The sequence below is a fragment of the Cyprinodon tularosa genome, unplaced genomic scaffold, assembly GCF_016077235.1.
Source record: "Cyprinodon tularosa strain WSP-4 unplaced genomic scaffold, ASM1607723v1 ctg102, whole genome shotgun sequence".
NCBI lineage: Eukaryota > Metazoa > Chordata > Actinopteri > Cyprinodontiformes > Cyprinodontidae > Cyprinodon > Cyprinodon tularosa.
Window position 1 is genome coordinate 1,067,968 of NW_024037805.1, and position 20,512 is coordinate 1,088,479.

General features: G+C 36.5%; 2 protein-coding genes across 2 annotated transcripts in view; one reads left to right on the plus strand and one right to left on the minus strand.

Moving 5' to 3' along the window:
• The window catches only part of tesk2 (testis associated actin remodelling kinase 2), a 56,085-nt gene extending 45,158 nt beyond the window's left edge, over positions 1-10,927 (minus strand). Inside the window, exons 1-2 of the mRNA XM_038279439.1 lie at positions 10,541-10,927; positions 1,924-2,319 (exon numbers count right to left, since the gene is read on the minus strand). Coding sequence (XP_038135367.1) covers positions 1,924-2,040 — 117 coding nt within the window. The 5' untranslated portion in view covers positions 2,041-2,319; positions 10,541-10,927. The remainder of the gene's footprint in view (positions 1-1,923; positions 2,320-10,540) is intronic.
• Positions 10,928-13,154: 2,227 nt separating this feature from the next.
• Positions 13,155-16,386, plus strand: LOC119779685 (zinc finger protein 37). The gene is made up of 2 exons (XM_038279447.1): positions 13,155-13,622; positions 15,257-16,386. The coding sequence occupies exons 1-2, from the start codon at positions 13,331-13,333 to the stop codon at positions 16,147-16,149; spliced, it is 1,185 nt and encodes a 394-aa protein (XP_038135375.1). The 5' UTR covers positions 13,155-13,330; the 3' UTR covers positions 16,150-16,386.
• The last annotated feature ends 4,126 nt before the right edge of the window (positions 16,387-20,512 follow it).

Genomic DNA, 20,512 nt, shown 5'->3' on the forward strand with positions numbered 1-20,512 from the left:
CAGATCAAAAAAAAAAGGTTTTTCCCCATATGAAAATGATCCTAAATCCATTAGGGCTGGGAAATAAATGCATTTGCTATATAATAACAGTTTAACTAAATGGAAGTTTCAAAGCAAAGGATCTAATTTTTTATCAAATTACACTCAAAAAGAGTAAGACACAGATTTCATCACTCAGGCCCTTAAGTAAAACCCTTAAAGCGCCTTAAAGTGGTTAAGTCACCCCTCAGAAAGGCAGAGAGTCTCTGCTAGTGTGTAGATCTGTGCATACGAATAGAAATAAGCACTTTTCCACATAAAAGTAACAGTAAAGTCCTAACACTGTGGACAGGCAAGTTTTCAAGGTCATGAAAACAATGAAATATCTATATTAAAGATCGACCAATGGGTTTTTAGAGGCAGACGCCAACATGGACATTTCTGACATCAGTCTAACAGATTCCCAATAAGTGCTGCGGATGTTTTTAGGGGGCAAATTCGAGCACATGCAAATATATGGAGCAATAGAAAGAGGAAAAGCAGCAATATGAGCCAGAAATATTGAAGCCGGTCTCTAATCTACATAATTGTCACCTATATCACCTTTCATTTTTGACGAAATTGTTTAGCTCTAGAATTTATAATTTTATAGTTTAGTTGATGAGAAAACCTTTTTGTTCAGCCGTACATGTTTGAGCCCTTGCCTCGCAAAGCTGCCAGTTCTGTTAGCTCTACGCCTGCTGAAGACACAGACGTCCATCCCCGTGAACACTGGGATGGAACTCAATGGGAAAGGAAATTATTCTTAATTTAACCATTGTTAAACCATATATTAGCTGCGACATATGAATCAAGATGCTTTGACTGAAAAAAATTGATTGACAGATGAGCATTGATATATGATTGGCCGAATTTTGATGTACAAGCTGACGTATGACTAACTGGCCTGCATAAGATAAAAAAATAAAAAAATAAAAAATAAAAAAATAAAAAAATAAAATTATAAAAAAAAAAAAATAAATCAATAAACTTATTTTAAGACAGTATATTTCTTTAAATAGAAATTTTCTAACTTTTGGGACAGTATCATCTGATAAAGAGTACATTTATATACATGTTTAAGCCAGAATGATTTGACATTTAAATATGACTTCCCTACAACTTTAAGCTTAGAGAAGGGGATTTAAGTGACTTCAAATGAGAGCTGGCCATTAGAGCTAAAAATGCCCAATCTACTGGGATTTCCCTCGGAAAAAAAAAAAATCTCTCTGCAATTTACTAAGTAAGTTCCAAAAGTAGGAAACATCCAGTAAGTGGATGAGAAGAGAAAGAAATACCCTGTTGACGACCAATGATTCAAGATGATGGAAAAGCAACAGTAGCTAAAAAAAACTCAATACTACTTATTCCATTTCCAGTAAAAAAAAGAAAGAAAAAAAAGAGGAAAAATATAAGAATAAAAACTTAAATTTTTTTGTTTTTCCTTTAAAATGATGCAACGTATATTATGATTATAATATCTTTGGAAAAACAGATAGCCCACCTCAGTGAAAATAAGTAAATCAACAGATTTTTTTGTGTTTCACGTTTGGTCCAGGAGCCGGAGTGAAAGGATGAAAGAGCCACATTAAAGCTGATTGCAAACCTCTATATTGATCAATTTTCACTTTACTTAGTACAATTACACAAAATTTAAAAAAAATTCATACATTATTCAATTTAGATCATTATAGCAGTTTGTTTTCCATTTAATCTATATTAGATTTTTGTGAGTTGAAGCAGATAGGACCCTTTCTCTTCAACCGAAAAGACAGGCTCTACTGAAGGGGGAAAATGGTTATTGAGACTTAAAATGATTAAGAAAGAAAGAAATATCTATTATTAGGTGTTTGCATTCTTCTAGCAAACACACAAATATGAAAACAAAAAGGTTTAAATCCTGACCTGTGAAGGCGGGCCCATCTCACTGTTCCCTTCGCCTCCAGGCCCGTCCCTGTCCTCCTGGAGGCGTTCCGGCCATGTTGGGATCCCAGCAATGGAGTTGCGTTTGTTCCGGTCCATGGCGATGTGAAAGAAGGTGATATGGGCCTTTTTCTATAACGTACCCTCATGACAAGAGGAATGGATAGTCTAAACAGTGCCGAGGGTTTCAGCAGCGATGCGTGTGCTCAGTTTGTGTTGTGGTAGGAAATATATCACACACATAGATTTCAGCTTCTTTTTTCACGGTGAAGCTCCTGTTTCTCATGCCCTAAAGGGTTACCAACCAGTCCAATTCCTCACGGTTTTTTGCATCAGTTGTCCAGAATGATCTTCACATACCCGACTATCCTTGAAGAGCTGAAACGAAATAAGAGAAATGTCTTTTTATGAAATAATCAAGTGTTTTGTCATGTGTTTTTTTTCCAAACAAACACGTCTCAAAGATCACATATACACAAATAACGAACACAAGGGGCAACAGGTGGATTTTCTTTGCAGCCTCTGCAGACTAAGACTGATCTGTGGATTACGGTAATAAGACCAACCACTGTTGTTCATTAGGCTCCATAATGGTTGTAATAGTGGCTGATTGTCCCATTACTGGAGATAAGCCAAGGAATAGTTCAGGTTTGGACCGTCCTGCCAGCTAAAACAAAGTCAGCAGGGTACAAAGAGGAGCAGGACAGGAAGTCTGCGGCTAAAGCGCCTTTTCATTCTGAATCTAGGTTAGGGTTAGGGTGTTTTTTTAGATTCTTCAATAAAAATAAAGAAGAGGAAGATTCACTCTGTAGTTCAACAAACTAGGTTGAGCTCTAAATTTTTCTCATTAATATAAAGACTACACTGAAAAATATATCTTTTATACACCTTACACCTTTTATACATACTTTTTAACTTTCATATATAACATGTCTCCCAGCATCCTGCTACTCTTGAAGGAAAATTGCAACAGTACCTCAAACTATCGAGTGGAACACAAACTTTCTGTCATCAGAAAGTTTCAACACTAGCTTGTCCCTAATAAAACAGAAGGGAGGCACCAAGAACAGAAACACATCAAAGATGCTCTTCAATCCTATGGATCAAATCAGCAAGGAAATGCAAAAGACACGCAGCAGAACATAACGGTAAAAAGTTAAAACGCAAAAACATCGCCATCCCACATAAGGCGAGGATTTTCAATAACGGGAAAGCAATACATTCCTTAAAGCAAAACTTTCCACTTTTATAGATAGAAAATATTAACAGAGGAAATTTTGTTTTTACCCTAAATGTAAAATGTTTACACCAAAATCATAAAAAATAAACAAAAAACACACAAAAAAAAAAATTAGAGCAGTACTCTAATTGGGTTTCTCTGTCAGCTAAAGGCATATTTTGGTCTTTATACTACGATTAATCGATTACTAAATTAGCTTATGATTATTTCAATAATCGAATAATCAACAGTAATCTAAATTTATTGTTTCAGTTTTAGAAAATATATAAAGGAAAAATAGCTCAGATTAGGCAGCTTGGCTGTATTCTGGACTTGAGCAGATTGATGATCTGTGCGCAATGAATACATAATCCAATCAAATGTCCTCTTATCATCCAGTCTTTATTGAGCAATTATTTGTCCACTGTTATCAGTTTATGATGTTTGCATAAACAAAGCAAAACATCAGTGTTCGCGCTAAGAAATTTATAGCATAGGTAAAGATGATTTATTATCAAAAGGGGAATCGATGTAGAATTTGAAGATTTAATTCTGTAACTTAAATGAGTTTTATAAGGATTAGAAACTCCTTATATGTCATCAGATGTATAATAATTTGTAGGGTTGCTGCTAACCAGCTGGAAGGGTTAGGAGATCCATTTCTTTCCCAGTTCTACCCTTTTCCTTTTTTTTTTTAAATCAATGACACATTATTTTATGCCATGCTAATGTGGTATGCCAGGAAAAAAAAAAAAGTTTCCTGTGCCAAGAAAAACACAAGCCCAAATCTTTCCTGCTGTAATCCCAAAAGGGTTCAAGAAGCAAAGCAGAATCACCCTTTTAGTGAGGAAGTGAGCGAGGAGACGAGAATAGGTCAGGGTGTACAACATTAGCTCACTCTTTATTCATAACGCAGAGAGGCGACAGTAAGACATTTAGTTTTCACGCCCACACATGAGGCGGTTGACCCTTTTTTAACCAAACATGAGCACATGCATCAACACTTATTCCTGCAAATATGCTCATCAGTGCTCTGGCTTGGCCCTGTTACGCTCCAAACCTTTAAGGAGTTGGAAACTGATTTGCAATCGTAGTGTAGCTAAAGTTTCAGGTCCTTTTAATGAGATTTATTTTATTAGATTTAGTCTATTTGTACACAGAGTAACTTAAAACTGCCCTTCTCCTTCCCACCTGTTGCTGTGTTACTGCCCGTCACTTGGTTGAAAGAGAGCGACTGCACTTTTCCCTCAGAACAAAAAATAAATGTAAAAATATTTTTGATTTAAATGAGAAAAACTTTTCGGTGGTAGCATTATCCTGTGGGGGAACAATAACTCATTCTTTTCTAAAGGTCACACTGTTTTAAACCTATTAATATGAATAGCATGTTTGTGATATAGCCAGAGTTTGTTCTAGAAGAAAAAAAACACAACAGAAAAAACTGTTTAGACAACACGACAAGGATCTCCAACAGTAAAGTCCTATTTTTGAAATAATAGAAATATTGTCGCTTTAAATAAAAGCAGTTAGTTGTTAGATCGATGATGCATAAATAGAATAATCTGTAAAACCATAACTTATTCCAGCTCAGGCCAACTGAAGGAGGTCAAAAGATAATCTTGAATATGAATTGCTGCTGCTTTGAAGAAAGGCATTCTTTTTTTTTTTTTTACCAGGAATGCCTATGAAAAGTGAGGGCTGAGTAATTAATTATATTTGCAATATAAACACAATTTTCAAATAGCAGTGTAGGGTTGGGAATTGATAAGATTTTCACGATTCCGATTCCCTTATCGATTCTGTGAAATGATTCGATTCTCTCATCGATTCCGTTTAATGAAAAAGCATTACTGTACAATTTCGGGAAATAAACTCATCTCCCCCTGATTTAAATAAACGAGTGTTACCTTTCTCTCGCTCCCTGAACTCGCAGAGCAACTTCGTAGCATATAAAACTATCTACTTGCCACCAGTTGCCTGGCAGAAGCTTTAGCTTCTGACCGGAAGCATCAAAAACACGGCATTCGTAAAAATGCATGCCAGGTTGTGTGCGCAGGTGTTTCTACATGTTGGATGCATTTCCTCCCACGGATTTTATTACCACTTTGCAATGATTGCAAAGCACCTTGTTGGTATCTTTCGCTTCCTTAAAATGACGCCAAACCTTCGATCGGTTTACCCGATGGGACGCCATTTTGGTTTATTTGCTCTTCTAGACTTACGCCTGGTCACGTCGTACTTGCTTACTGAATGCCGTGTGCGTAACTTGCGTAAAAAACGTGAAGTGAAGCGCTAGGCTCTGGTGCTGCCTGGAATTGTTGAGAGAATCGTTAAGCGAGCTGCCTAACGGTGCCATGGAATTGGATCACACGGAACCGGTTCTGAACAAGAACCGGTTTTGTATTCCCATCCCAATTGCAAAGTTTTGGTCACATTACATTTAACAGGAGTAATACGATTTTTGACTCAGGTGGCAGTAATTCACTTAAAGGGGGTTGGCAGCTATGCGAAGGAGAAAATATCCATGCATAAACAAACATAAGCACTTCTGCACATCCTGCATCAATGGACTCTAGACATGCAAGCTTTCAAGGTCATGACAACTAAAAAGAAAATATCGCAATATTGGTTGAAAAAATGAGAAAAATCATTCAGCCCTACTCCTAACTATAAAAAAAAAACATCTTGCATCTTGCAAAACACTGACCTTCCCATGCCGTCCTGGACTCCAACAGAGCGGGATGGCTGAGAGCACAAACAAAAAGCCAAACCAATGCCCCGAGTTCAGGCACATAAATAAATGCAGAATGACAGTTTATGAGGCAGCGCTACCACTAACCAGGTCATCCTGGAATAGTGGCTTTCAAAAGGATTCGCACTCCGTCACAGTTTTTCATATTTATCAAATTACAACTACAAACTTCTATAAAATATAAAGGCTTCAATGTGACACATTACCACAAAGTAATATGTAATAGTAAAAGGGAAAAATTATATTTGGTTGTTTCTATTTTTACTGATACATGTTTTGTTTTTTTTCTCTTAAACTTTAAATTTAATTGGATCAAAAACACACACCTGACTTTAGAAGTCACCTAATTAATGTACACTGAAGACCTCAGGGGTTTGGTTAGAGAATATCTTTTAAAAAAAGCATCAGTCCAAGGATCAGCAGAGGGGCCGGTGTTAAGGATGGTGGTGACGTTTAAAACAGGGAAAAGTTATTATCTAAAAAGCAGAAAACAAACATTGTGCATAACCTGATCCTAGTAATCTAACTGTAAAACATGGTGGTGGCAGCATCATGTGATGGGGATGCTTTTCTTTAGCTGGGAATAGGAAGCTGGAAGATAACAATGGAGACCAATTTCTATGGTTGTACTGCAAGGTGTGGAAAGTCACCTTGCAGTACTACAATTTTATTTTTTTTTTTTTTCTATTATGCTACGTTCAGACCGCTAGCAGCAAGAGCAGCAAAAACGCGTGTGCTCCTTCATTTTTGATGCTTGTAGAAGTTTAGTTCTGACGAACGGCTGAAGCATCTTTGCTGCTCTAGCTACGCGGTGGAAAAGTGGGTCTGATGCGCGTTGGGCGGAGCTACCCTATCCTTTCTTTGCCTGCAACAATGGCAGCCATATTTGCTGTGATCAGCGGGTAAAAAGTAGTTTTAATATGTTTTTCAGTGAAAAGTCCATCTGAAAACTTCATGTGTGCATTCAGTTCATCCAGAATACCATCCTGCCATTAGATATTATTTCTGTCAGAGCCGCTCAGACCCCCATACACTGGTGGTGCGCTATCACTGGGAATCCCACTCAACAGCAGCCTCTGGCCCAGTCGCCTCCTCGCGGTTCGCTGCAGTGGCTGGAAGGCGGTTTTCATGTACGTAATCCAAACTGCAGGCACCAGGATAATAAAAGCGAACATGTTTTGACGGCAGATTTCGACATTTGACGTTAATTTAGGCGTTAATAAACTGTTTCAGAGGCGTGATCACAGCACGCTGCATCTTCATCAGTACTTTGTCTCCCTACCAGCTCTCAGATCAGCTTCTCTGATTGGTTGATGTGGCGTGTCGAGCACCAAAAGTTGAATTTTTCCAACTCCACGAGCTGCTGGGTTTGAGCGTCAGCTGCTCAGACGCGTAGCAGCACCTTTTTCTGTACCTTGATGCACGTCAACCATTGACTATGCATGTAAACTAGCTGCTCCTGCTGCATGGGCTGCTTGTGGTCTGAACGTAGAATTATAGTTCAAAACAAATAAAAGATTTAATAAAATACAATGATGATTGCTGTTGTACCATGATAATACATGGCAATGGTTAAAGAGGTCTGCATACCTCTGTAAGGCGCTGTAAACTGGAAAAAAATTTGAAAATGGTAGAGACAAATGTAAGTAAACATCCTAATCGTGACATAAGGCAGTTTTAGGTTTAAGATCAATAGCTGTTTTGCTTCTCTGCATGTAAACAAACCCACTGAGAGGACAGATAAGAGCCAAAATGCTGCCTTTGTTGCTACTGTCTGGGGAGTGTTTGGACAATCTTCCAAGAATATACCCCCACCCCCCTTCTGTTAACTTTTACATGGTGTTTGTGTTTTTTTTTTTTTTTACTTTTCATATAAAAAAAATCATAAAAAAAATCATAAAAAAAATCTTTTAAGCTAATTTTGTTTTGATTATTACAGAGCTGTGATATCTTTTGGATTAATAAAAGGAAATAATGAAATCAATAACAACGAAAATCAGGGTTCTGCAGCTTTATAGTCTATAGAAGAATTAAGTTAATTTATTGTTGAAATTGAACACATTTGCTTCAGTGAGTGCTCTTTACTGATCACAAAAACGATTAAGTAAAATCAATTAATCCAAGCACCTTTAGTGTCTTTTGTATGGAAATAAAGTGAAGTTATTGGCTGAAAACGACTAAATATAGTAGTCTTTATTACAAACCCTTCTCAGTTCTGTTTTATTTTCCACCAAGCTATTAAAAGCCACTGAGGAGGGCCTGAAGAGCCACAAGTGGCCCCACAGAGCCCTGGTCTAGAGAGTCTGCCCAAATCACAGGGAAAGTTTTAGCATTTTCCATTCTGGCAAAGATCCAATGAAGAAGAATTTATGTCATGAAACAAACAAGCAAAATAAGCTCATATTTCACAGACCTATATTTTTCCCATCTATAATAACCCTCAGAGATGTTGAAAGTGATAAAATACAAATAGAAACAACAGCCACCCATGTTGATTACTAGATTTGTTTCCAAACTATAACCTTCTGAATTTGTATTTGAATGGTATGCATTTAAAATACCACACTAAAGAGACACTGGGTGGAAAAAGGGGGGAATGTCAAAGGCTGCCTTTTCCTGTGTGTAAAATGTGGCCTGTTGCTTCTCCAAAACAGATGGGGCATCACACCAAAGCAGCCTCAGGCCAAATACTGTAGGAGCGGTGGGAGAAGGGCACTGAACAGCTATCCAGCTGTGTCCTGGCAGATTACAGGCTAATGGGACATGTCATCAATAAATCACAAGTTAAGTGAAGCTACAATGTTTATGGATGCAGCAAACAGTTTAATGTTTAATTTAAATCATTCCAAACCAACCTAGAGCCGCAGTTCCTTTTTCAATTTGGAAAAAAAGGTCATGAAGTTTTTAAATCCACAGGTTTAAAAGAAAAAAAGAAAAAAGAAAATCAGGTAAAGAAACCGTTAAAGCATTGAAACAGTGGGTTAGTAGTGGGTTAAAGTAGGTTAAAAGTTAGTAATGACATAAAACTACGATCTCAGAATAATACAAAATCGATTGTTGTTTTAAATGTTAAATTTTAATCTAGCATTGATGCAGTTGATGATAGTTGAGGTGTTCCTCAAGAAGGCCTCATGTAGCCAGTTTTATTCTCTACACTGCTGTGAAATACAGTTAAAACAATATGATTGCCTTTATCAAGAGAAAAGGTTAATAAATAACATAAATACTAATAAGTGACCCCTTCTAATGTAAAGAATTAACTGTTTATATTCAAATATTCCTGAAAAACTGAGTTAACTTTCCTGAGCAACACTAAAGTCTCGATTATTACCAGACCAGGGCTGCTGCTGTCAGTTTAAGTAAATAATTGATCTTATTATTATTTTTATGATTAAATATTATATTGGCCAACAGTTCTCAACAACAAACGCTTTACCCTAACACAAATAAATAATACTTATTTTAAAAACAAATTGCAAGTGGCAAAAATATGTTGAAAAAATTTATTCAAAGATCATAATATTGGATAATCTAGCTGATTTATTATTTTAATGACTGCTTCAAGGGAGCAAAATGTGCTTAGTTAGTTAGTTAGTTAGTTGCCCTCACTTCCACATAGATAGATAGATAGATAGATAGATAGATAGATAGATAGATAGATAGATAGATAGATAGATAGATAGATAGATAGATAGATAGATAGATAGATAGATAGATAGATAGATAGATAGATAGATAGATCTTAATGGAGTATTATTTACTTATTTTCTGGCTTTCTTGCTGCTCTAAATAGATTTAACTTTCAGCAAATGGCACATTTTACAGTCTGTAGACACCAGTGAAAAATTGAACCACACCTGAAGAAGCAAAAGGTCACTAATATGGAACAGTCTGACTACATGAAGTAGGCAAAAGGATCTTTAACAACAACATATAAGAAAAACAAGGTAGCAGTCTTGAAATGCTTACACTGCCATTTCTAGAGGAGTTGGGCCTCCAGCAGAGCACAGTGGAAGTCATTATCAAACTAATGGAATAGTGCTTAACCATCCCAGGAGTGAGCAGCCAGTCAGAACATTATCTGAATAACTTATAAGGGTTAACATGCCTCCATCAAGGGCAACCTTCATCATTCAACAGCCTGGGGAAAAAACTGGTATTCATTTAAGTTTCGAGGCAAATATTTTAGGTAAGATTGTGTTCAAATGTCTTTTTTAAAATGTGCTTTATAAATAAAGATTATTTGATTTGAAAAGAGGAGATACATGAATAAGCTGCTCGCCTCTCCTGACTGAAGTTATGCAAACCATTTTAAAACAAATGATTGTGTAAGCTACTGGGCTTATTTCAGCAAGGTCACACAAAACAACAAGAAGGCCAAACAGTTTGTTATCTGACCACAATCTACAGTGGGAAAGGTGCATGCCAGTCATTCTGCAATGGTTTACAATAAGGAGCAACCTGATGAGAAAAACCTCCCTCTACCTGGATGCATGTGGCAGCATACAGAGCAGCTGCGTCAGGTGGATTTCTGCTACATTATCATTTATTAAAAACTCTACAGGGAAATGTAAACAAACACCAAAGGCAGGGGCCATTCTCCATGTCAGCGCTCAAAGTTTACTCACCTTGTTTTATTTCACATAGAGGGTTCCGAGAAGAGTCCGGGATGGAAACCATGCTTCTACCCGGAGACATTTCTGAGAAAATAACACCGCAGCTGGCTGAACGACTCGCCAATCGGCTGGTTTTGTCAACAAAACTGGAGCGAAGCGAAAAGCTAACATTAGCTTATGAGGGGGAGCCAAACGCGCACTTAACAACAAGTTGCTGTCAACGACGCCTTAAAAGTCCATTTTCCAGCTGCTGGGTTCCAAACTAAAGCACAAAGTCTGCCGCTGTCGTTCATTAATCTATACATTGGGAAAGTAATGTGGTTTTGTTATCCGCTCCTGTGATAATATTTCAAACGACTGTCGGTGTTTGACAGCTCCGTCTTCTCCCTGCTGTGGCTCCGTCCATATTTGACGGGCAGGTCTGTCAGCCAATCAGAAGGGCGCTCTACTTCTTCTCATTAACAGTTGGAAGTCTCTCATTTAGCTCTGAAAGTTATTTTAAAAAAACACCAAAAAGGGAAACAATTTTTTTACCTAGCAATTTATTTATATTCTCATATAGCATTTTACAATATAGGTGAATGTAACCTTTGTTTCTGTCTAAACTTCTAATACTCTAAATTCTAAGTAATATAAGAAAAAACTTAACATACATAAAAGTACGGAAGAGGATTGGGGCCACTGAAAAAATAAAAAATGTTAACTGATTTTTGAATTTTATTTCAGTATAATATGAGAAAAAAGTTAGAATTATACGATTAAAGTCAGAATTCTTTTTTCCCAGTATTCTGACTTCAATCTCTTTCATATAATAGAGTTCTCTATAATAACATGTAATGTTATTGGTAATTTTAAAAAAAGAGTAGAAACAAGTTTTAAACCAGTTAACTCAAAAATGGCCTACCTTTAAGGGCTCTATTATTCTTTGTAAAACCTCCTTTTATTATTATGGAGATGAAGCCCCACCTAATGGATAAACATGGGTAGCACAAGTGACTTCCCTTTGATCAATTTGCTATTAATGATATTTTAGAATGGGGGGTAAAAACTCTTTACAATTCACATATATATATATATATATATATATATATATATATATATATATATATATATATATATATATATATATATATATATATATATATATATATATATATATATATATAAAATGAGCAATATCTAGTTGGAAAAAACATACATAGCTGAAAAGAGAAAAATCATACATTGTTTTGAGAGTATAACAAGACAATTTCAGCACTTCTATCATTTACAGAAAAGAATATAAGCCACATTTAAAAACATTTGCAGCGTAAATAGATACAAATAACAAAACTATCATACAAACAATGCCAGCTTGTTTTGCATGATTATGATATTATTGCATGATGATATATTTTTTAGCAGTTTTTTGCAACTTATTTATAAAACTTTTATGAATATATTAAGATTAAAACAAAAAGAACCGATAAAACATCTTGGATAATTTATATGGGAATATAGTGTATATTGAGAAAGATCCTGGTAGCGGCATCATGACATGTATAAACTTCATGGGAATACAGGTAAATGGAGAAAAATGCACCGCAATTGTTGAAGAAAACCTCTCAAAATCCATATTAGGTAACTCTGGAGTTAAGTTCATAAGCCCATCCACTCCAACGCAATGTCTACTGTTAATCTTCCAAATAAAACATGAGACCAAGATTTACCTTTTTATCAAAATTCTCTTTTTAATTGTAAACTAGCATGTGAAAAATGGGCACTGACCATGAAACATGGTGAAAGATGCGTCAATAGAGACAGGGAAGATCTTGGAGCTAAGTACAGGGCAAAACTATAAGATAACTTTTTAGAGCTTCAAAAAAGTTGCACACTCTAAAAGGATGATTTAAATTGTACAGCCCAACCTCTGGTTTTAAATGAAAGAAGAGTTAGAATTGCCCAGTCACGTGAAATACAGAAATTTACTGAAAGATCTGTCATATGACTTAAAGGTTGAAGAACATCCAGCTTCTCCATCCATCTATGTAAGCAAATCTGCTGTTTCTCTACATGTAAACTTTAAATCTGACTTACTGTATGGAGGACATGGAGGTTACAGGACCTAATCAGATTTACAACATAAAATTGTTGCTATAGGTGGTTCTGAAATTATAAACACATGGGCATTTATCTGTGCTTTTATAACATGCATCACTACTACTTTGTTATATAAAAATACTGTTAAAAACTATGAAGTGGGTGTAATAACATAAAACATGAACATTATCCATGCACTTAATGATCAAGACAAATTGCGGAAAAACAATGGACATGATAGATGATAGATAGATAGATAGATAGATAGATAGATAGATAGATAGATAGATAGATAGATAGATAGATAGATAGATAGATAGATAGATAGATAGATAGATAGATAGATAATATATATATATATATATATATATATATATATATATATATATATATATATATATATATATATATATATATATATATAAATAAATCTGTTTATAAATATATAAAAACAGATTTATTTATTGCAATAAAAATACGTAATAATAATAAAGACGCACACACTCCGAGAACGTCAGAGATTTTAGCCAATCAGGAGCGGCCGGAGATCAGATGCACGTGACCGTGGCCGTTTCCTGTTTCTATTGTACTACACTACCATGAATTAGCCTCAGTCCTCCTAATGTGACCCTCTACAGTCAGCTCATCCTGTGGGGTTTGTTGTGGCCCAGTGAGCGCCCACTGACGTCGCTTCAGCCAGCGGAGGCAGCGGGACGGAGCAACATGGCTACCAGCAGTAGCAGCAGTAACAGTGTGGCTTTCCAGAGCAAGCTAACCTCCATAATGGAGATGCTGGCTAAAGCGGCCGTTATGGAGATCAGCAAACTGTGGGAGGACGGGTTCGCGGTGGTCCAGGTGGAGCTCCTCCGTAGAGAGAGCGAAATTAAAGCCCTGAACAGAAAACTGATGTCACTGGAAAAAGAGCGTTTCACGGCTGTTTCTCAAGCTGCTAATAAGTCCTCATCTTTACCGAGGAGAGAACACCAAAACAATCTACTGCCCCCTGGCGCTGAAGGTTGGAACTACAGCTAAACCTGCATCTATTTGATCTACAGTAAATGCTTACATTAGGGTTTTTATTCACTGTACCAAGAAGTTATTACTACAGTGCAGCTGTAATTTAGAAAACCCTGTTTATTTGTTGCAATGATTTAAACCTAAGGGTTAAAATAATGTGTAGATTCATTACATACATGGAAATATATGTCAGGCATTCGTCAGTTATTTATTTATTTTTTTTCTTCTGTTGGGTTTTTGCAGTTAAAAGCCCCAATTTCCCTAAGAGCTATTTTTAAATATCAGAATAAATTGAAAAAATTGCTTTTAAAACATTGTTCAGATGTATTCCAGGTCCCACCCACCTAGATCAAATATCTCATCAGGGTGTTAATTTTAAATCTTCCTTTTCACTATTTAGTTGTGATGTATCCCCTCTGGACTACAGCTTTAGAGCTCTCTGTCAGTTTTTATGTTTTTTTTTTTTTTGTTTTTTATTAGAGCTATCCACTAAAAGACCAGACCTCCTGCGCAAAGCAGCACCTACAGCCTCCGCTGTTCCTCCCGTCTTTCTCCGCTCCGACTTCCTTGGAGCTCAAGGAGAGCATGTGCTATATTATTATTAAATTCAGGAGCAAAACATGCAGAAATGAACACTTTAATTTAATTTGACATATTAAAAAAATCCTCATCATCCAGCCAGTTCAGTTTCTGCCCAAATATTTTCTTCTTTTTTTTGTGGATTTTTGTAGCAGGGATAACTAGGATCATACATGGATTATATTAAATATGTTTGTTCTCTGCTTCCAAACTCAGCATCTCTTCATCCAGGCCTGAGATGAGAAGTTTCTTATGAAGTAGTGAGAAGCGCTCTTGGGCGTTTTCACTGGATTTGATGAAACTTTTAAGCCTATCAGTACAAATTAAATATTTTGATCGAGATGAGAAATTAGCTTCCTGGTATGTTGAGGTACCTATAGTTTGCATTAAAAACAAACGGTCTTAGTTTTTAGAAACATATAAGCTCAAGAATGAGCCTGGAATGGCTTTGTCTCCATTCAAACCCAGGTTTAAAGCCTTGCAGGGCAGCATGAAGCCCACTGCTCTCATTAAGCAAGAAAAAAAAACAAAAAAAAAACAGTCAGTTCAGGTGTTTTATAAAATACCGTATGTGGGTCAGGAAATTGTCTATATTCCAAACTGAACAATTTTTGTTTTCTACTTCAAAAAAAACTTTATATATTTTTTTTAATTTAAAAATTCAATGTATAACATGGATGCATAAAAAACTCATTTTATTTCAGTATTAAATTCTGTTTAAAGTAACATTATAATTAAAAATGTCCCCGGACCTTTACTGGTTGATGATTTTCTTTATTCGGACCCCGCTGATTTTAAATTGGTCATCCCTGGATTATAGTAATATGAGAAAAGACAGACAAACGCATACTGATGAACCATAACGTCCTTGGCAGAGGTCATCATCACTGATTGTGGAAATATTCTGGCTTTAATTGGATTTTTTTGTCCTTTTTTTATTAATATTTTTATTATTTTTAAGCTTGGCCAAGAAGACTCATAACATATCCTTTATTGCTTTATGAAACTCTATTTTTTGATTACAAAGCAAATTACCATTCTGTTTAATTTCAGGTCCTTCAGTAGAACCGGTCCAGGCATCATCTTCGGATCAGAGCGTCCAGGATAAACCAGAGCCTTCAGGGAATAATAAAGCACAACTACCTGTTCAGATGGAGGTTAATCAAAGTGGAACAAAGCAGCGTGAGGCGGGCTGCTGTGAAAGTGAGAATAAAGACATAGAGGACTCAGTAGTGAAGCTGGAGGAGGACAATGATGTTGAGATTGTGGAACAGGAAGTGGATTTAAATCCCAGGAGCAGCATAGCAGGTCACCATGAAGTGGAAGGACTCCAACGTTCTGCTGAAGCGCCACAAGAGAAAGACGCCCAGCCCTGGGTGGGAGTGTTAGACAGCGACACAGAAGATGATTCTGACTGTTTTTTAGAATCAAATCAGCTTTCGCAAAATCTAGACTCAGAAATCTTGCTCATTCAAAACTCTCTGGACATACTTGACAACTCAGTTGATGCAGCTCATTCTGATCGGCACATGATGGAGAACAGGGCGCTTCAATGTGCTTTAAGTAAAGCCAGAGCGCCTGGGACTTTCAGCCAATCGCAACCAAGGCAGCAAACGTCGCACCACGCAGACAGAGAAACGTCTGTCGGGTTCCTTTTAGAAAAACAGTGGCGAACTAAAAACGTGCCGGCTTACAACCCTGACGGTAGACTGTTCGTTTTAGAGGAGCCGGAGTTGTGCAAAACGGTAGCCAGTCGGCGCGTTAAGGAGAAATGGTACATCTGTCCGTTCTGCGGAAAAAGCTTCGACCGCGTCAGCCATCTGCAGATCCACCAGCGGATCCACACCGGGGAAAAACCATACACATGTGAAATGTGTGGCAAGAGTTTTTCCCAGAGGAGTAACCTGCGAACTCATCAACGAACTCACAAAGAGGCTCTTTCTTAAAAGATTAGATTTTATTTTCATATTACTGTAACATTTTAGCCAGTTATTACTGTGGAACTGTTTTTAAAATAGCCGTGACATATCTGGTGAGGTGAAGGGGAAAACAAACTGATCCTTCCACTGTAATAAATTCTCTCTAATTCTTAGATTAAGACTTTTAAACACTTGCAGCACCTTGTCCTTCTATCATCTCCCCTGGTTAAGATGTGTAGAAAGCATTAAAATAAATGTATCTGATAATGCAGTCGTATGTCCTCAGTAAAACATTTAGAAAAAACAACATTGAATTATAGTTTATTAAGTGGGGGGGAACAACGTTATGAAATAATCCACCATAGTAGGATGATTCTCCAACTATCAAAGCATTGGTGTCCCAAGCAGAAATAAGAAAAAAAAACATATTTTTATTTATGTTGCATTTACTTATAGCTAGGGGTGTAAATCACATCCATCATGGCGATTCGATTCAGTATCGATTTCCTGACCCAACTATTCGATTATTTTCAATATTTAAGAATACACCACGATACAATTCGATTATATTAATCGGTAAATTGTTTTTTTTTTTTAACACCTTACAGGCTAAACAAAGTGTCAAGTTTGAGATAAATCAATGAAAGCTGTAATATCGTTATGCATTTGTTTGTTTTTTTAGAAACAACAGCAAATAACAGAATAGAAAAGTTGCATCAAAAAATACTGCACTGAATCAGTGCAATGCAATACCTCAGCTCCAGGCGTCCCGCCTCCTCCACAGACGCTCCGCTGCTCCTCTCCCAAATTGTAGCTGACCGCAGACAGGAGGCCGGCTTATTTTGTTTTTATGACCGAAATTGCGGAAAACAACTCACAAGTTTGACCCACTAGAAGAGCGAGCTGCGTGAGAACGCTGGGAGCCTTTTTCCACCTGGATCTCCGCTCTTTTTGGCCTTCATGTCCCTCCGTCGTCAGACTAAACTCGCCCCCTCTTCCTCACCGCCTCGGCCGTTTCTAGACCCACAGCCTGCAGCACAGACCACGCTTCAATATTGATAATTTAAAAATGTCTGTGTCAAGCTTACTGCAACACACTGCTGTAAGAGTATAACCAGGAAGCGCGGTAGGAGGGCAAAATAGGTTTAGCGCCACCGCAGCACGGGAGGGAGAATTACGTCCAGGAGCAAATGGATAAAAATAGACCGGAGGGAAAAAAAACAAAACATGAATCGATTATCTTGCGGACGTGTCGATGCATCGGATCGTCGGCTGTTGGATCGATGCATCGATACAAAACGATTATTATTCACACCCCTAATAATAGTGATGGGTCATTGAGGCATCTTGAAGCGTTCGACACGTTGCTAAACTGTATTGAGTAAGTAATGTTTATTTATATAGCACCTTTCACAGACACACAGGTCACAAAGTGCTTCTGAAAATTACAATACAGATAAAAATACATTTACAGTCACTAAAGACATGGTCAGAAAACAGGCTTCATGTTGAGATTCATTTTTAAACACAGTTTAGTGAGTCACTCCGTGAGAAACAACTGTATTGATCACATGACTTTCTTGAAAAGAAACAGATTTGTTCAATGGGCGCGATGCATCGGTGTTGCTAGACCCATCACTACTTACTAGACACAAAGACAAACTTACAAAGAAATAATAGCTAAATTACAATATATATAGTAATTAATAGAGTTCCTTGGTCAGGTTTTGAACTCTCAGTCCCTCTAGACTGAAATTATATTTGATTCAACAGCAACGTTATTAGAAAATAGCAGAATTTCCTTATTTTAATGAGAAGTAAAATGCTTGAAAGATATATTAGGTTTTTTTTTCATAAAAAGACCACCTGTCCTTTGGTATCACTGTCGTTTTCTCCACAAAATGTAACTTTTAGACTTAAAACTTATTGCCATTTTTTTATTCACAGAGTGTATAAAAAACAAAATTGTGTTGCATACAGCTTACAACAGTGTTATGATATTGCAGTTGGAGTAAGATAAATATTACCAATATAAAGTGTAGCAGTGATCAGATTGTACAGAATGTTGGAGAAAAAAAGAAACCAGTTTAAAAAATAATGGTATAAATGTGTTCTGTTTAAAAGGATAAAAGTTTCAGTCACGTTGGTAGTGCAAAAACAATGATGCAGAGTCCAGTTTGGCATTCAACAGCCTGGTGGCAGTGGGAAAAAGCTGTTGCAGAACCTGCTGGACCTGCAGCAGATGCTGCAAAGCCTCTTCCTAGAGGGCAGCAGGGAGAACAGTTCATGTTGGGGGTGTTTTAATCTAGTTTACTATTTGTCTTTTTGCAACCACATCAGTTATGTGACAGGAGAGCTAATGGTAGGATAGCAGTGTTGGCTCCATGATTGGAAGAGAAAAAATCAGGGTAAAGTTTTGTAAAACCAAGAGGTTTGTTCTATTTTTCCTTTCAAAGAAAGAAAAAAAAAATGTATGGTTTATTTTGAGTACATTTCATGCTAACTCCAAAAAAGAGATTAGCATGCCAATATCTAATGAGATTTAAACAGAAATGTGATAGAATATGTAATTTCATTATAACCAGTTATAATCAGTTATTGTTTCTGCACTTGGTGATGAAGTAGAACAAATCTAACTATTTCTAGAAAGATATGTTGGATTTTCTGAAAAAGATAACCAAATGTGGCTGTAGTTGGAGACGCATCCAATAACAGCTATTGATACCCCCAACATCCATCCCTCTAATGTCTTTACCTTCTTCATGATCACTGGCAGGGCGGTCGGTGGGTTCACCGCGGGCAGGTTTCCAGTCCATCACAGAAAAACACACTAATAGCAGTTAAAAAGCCCTCAGTAGGGTCCTGGAGAGAACCTATGCATCCATAGCGAGAACATGCAAACTCCATGCAAAAAGACCAAGAACTTTACTGCAACTGTTCTAAAAAATGCACCGGTATTTCAATTTCTTTCAATTTACACTTCATTCTTCTTTTCTTTAGTTGATTGCAGTTTTCAGCACATATTTAAATAGTAATTTATTCCGTTTTAATGCAGGTGTGTGCTGCTCTTTAGAAGTTGGCTATAAGAGAATGGCTATTTACTTAAACCTGACCCTGCAAACAAAGCTGGAACTCTGATGATGCTAAATTAGGACTAATTACACTTACCAGCACAGTATGGAGGGAGTGATGTGTGGAAAAAGACTTTTCATTCCTACAATCATGACTGTAAACTAGTGCTGGACTTGAACTGAAGCGCTGTGCATGGGTCAATGACCTTTTATTTTTGATTGGCTAAAAATAAATCCTGCACTGTTTTCAAAATAAAGTTTAGTTGGAAAAAATTTGGAAAACAGCGTTTATACAGGAATGAGTAACTATATCTATATAGATATATATCCTTCATCATCTTTACCATTGACAGTCTGCAGCAATATCCTGAATTCCAGCCACTTTTGTTGACATTTGCATTTTCCCATTCTCTGTGTTTCCCCTTCCGAACAAATATATGGCAATATATATCTGGTGAAATTGTTCTTATAAATGTTTTTTTATATATATTAAATGCCACAGTTATCACATTAAATTAATTTTAATGCTAATTAAGATTATTTAAAAAAACTAGTAATTTTAAAAATAATAATTTAATGACTTCTAATAATTTTTAAAGACCCGCAGAAACCCTGGTGTAGGAACTCCACGTCTCCCCGCTGTAAAACAGACCTTCACTGTAGACTTTAACAGAACTGTCTAACTCACTGTGATGTAAAAGTTGGATTAAACGGGTTCTATTTCTATGAACAGAAATAAATTCCAAGTATTTACTGAGATATTCTTTAACATGTCCCCTACTTGGCTTACAGCAAATATAACGTTTTCCTAGATTTTTCTAGTCACATTTAAAAAGGTCAAATACTTTTTAAGGAATTCATTTTTATCTAATCTGGTACCAAAGACACACAAAAAAAAATGTAACAGCAGTAGCCACCCATGCTCTGATAGCTTTGGGGTTTTTTTTTATAAAGAAAACTTAAATGCTCAAATGCATGGAATATTGTGTTTAAATTGATTTAAAAAAAAAAAATGCGAATACTCAAGAAAAAAATTGTTAAAGCCCAGTGGCTTTGAAGGCTAAAGGTATTTCATTTATTTCAATATTGCGCTTATTAATCCATTGATTAACCAGGCAGGATCAATATTTTCCTCCTTTATCTTGAAACAACTCCTAATTCTTTATAAAGACTGGAAACATCATTTTAAATGAAGGCTGTATTTCCTAACACATCTGCATATATTGGACCAATATTTCCTGGAAATAATGGCCTTTTAGTCCAGTTCATGACTTTAAAAGCCTCTAATAATAATTGAACTTGATCTCACATTGGAGAAA

What these genes read in the sequence shown, in the direction of transcription:
- LOC119779685 (XM_038279447.1), top strand. Translation starts at nt 13,331, where the DNA reads ATGGCTACCAGCAGTAGCAGCAGTAACAGTGTGGCTTTCCAGAGCAAG. An exon ending in ACTGCCCCCTGGCGCTGAAG is followed by an intron (nt 13,623 to 15,256) that starts GTTGGAACTACA and finishes GTTTAATTTCAG; the next exon opens with GTCCTTCAGTAGAACCGGTC.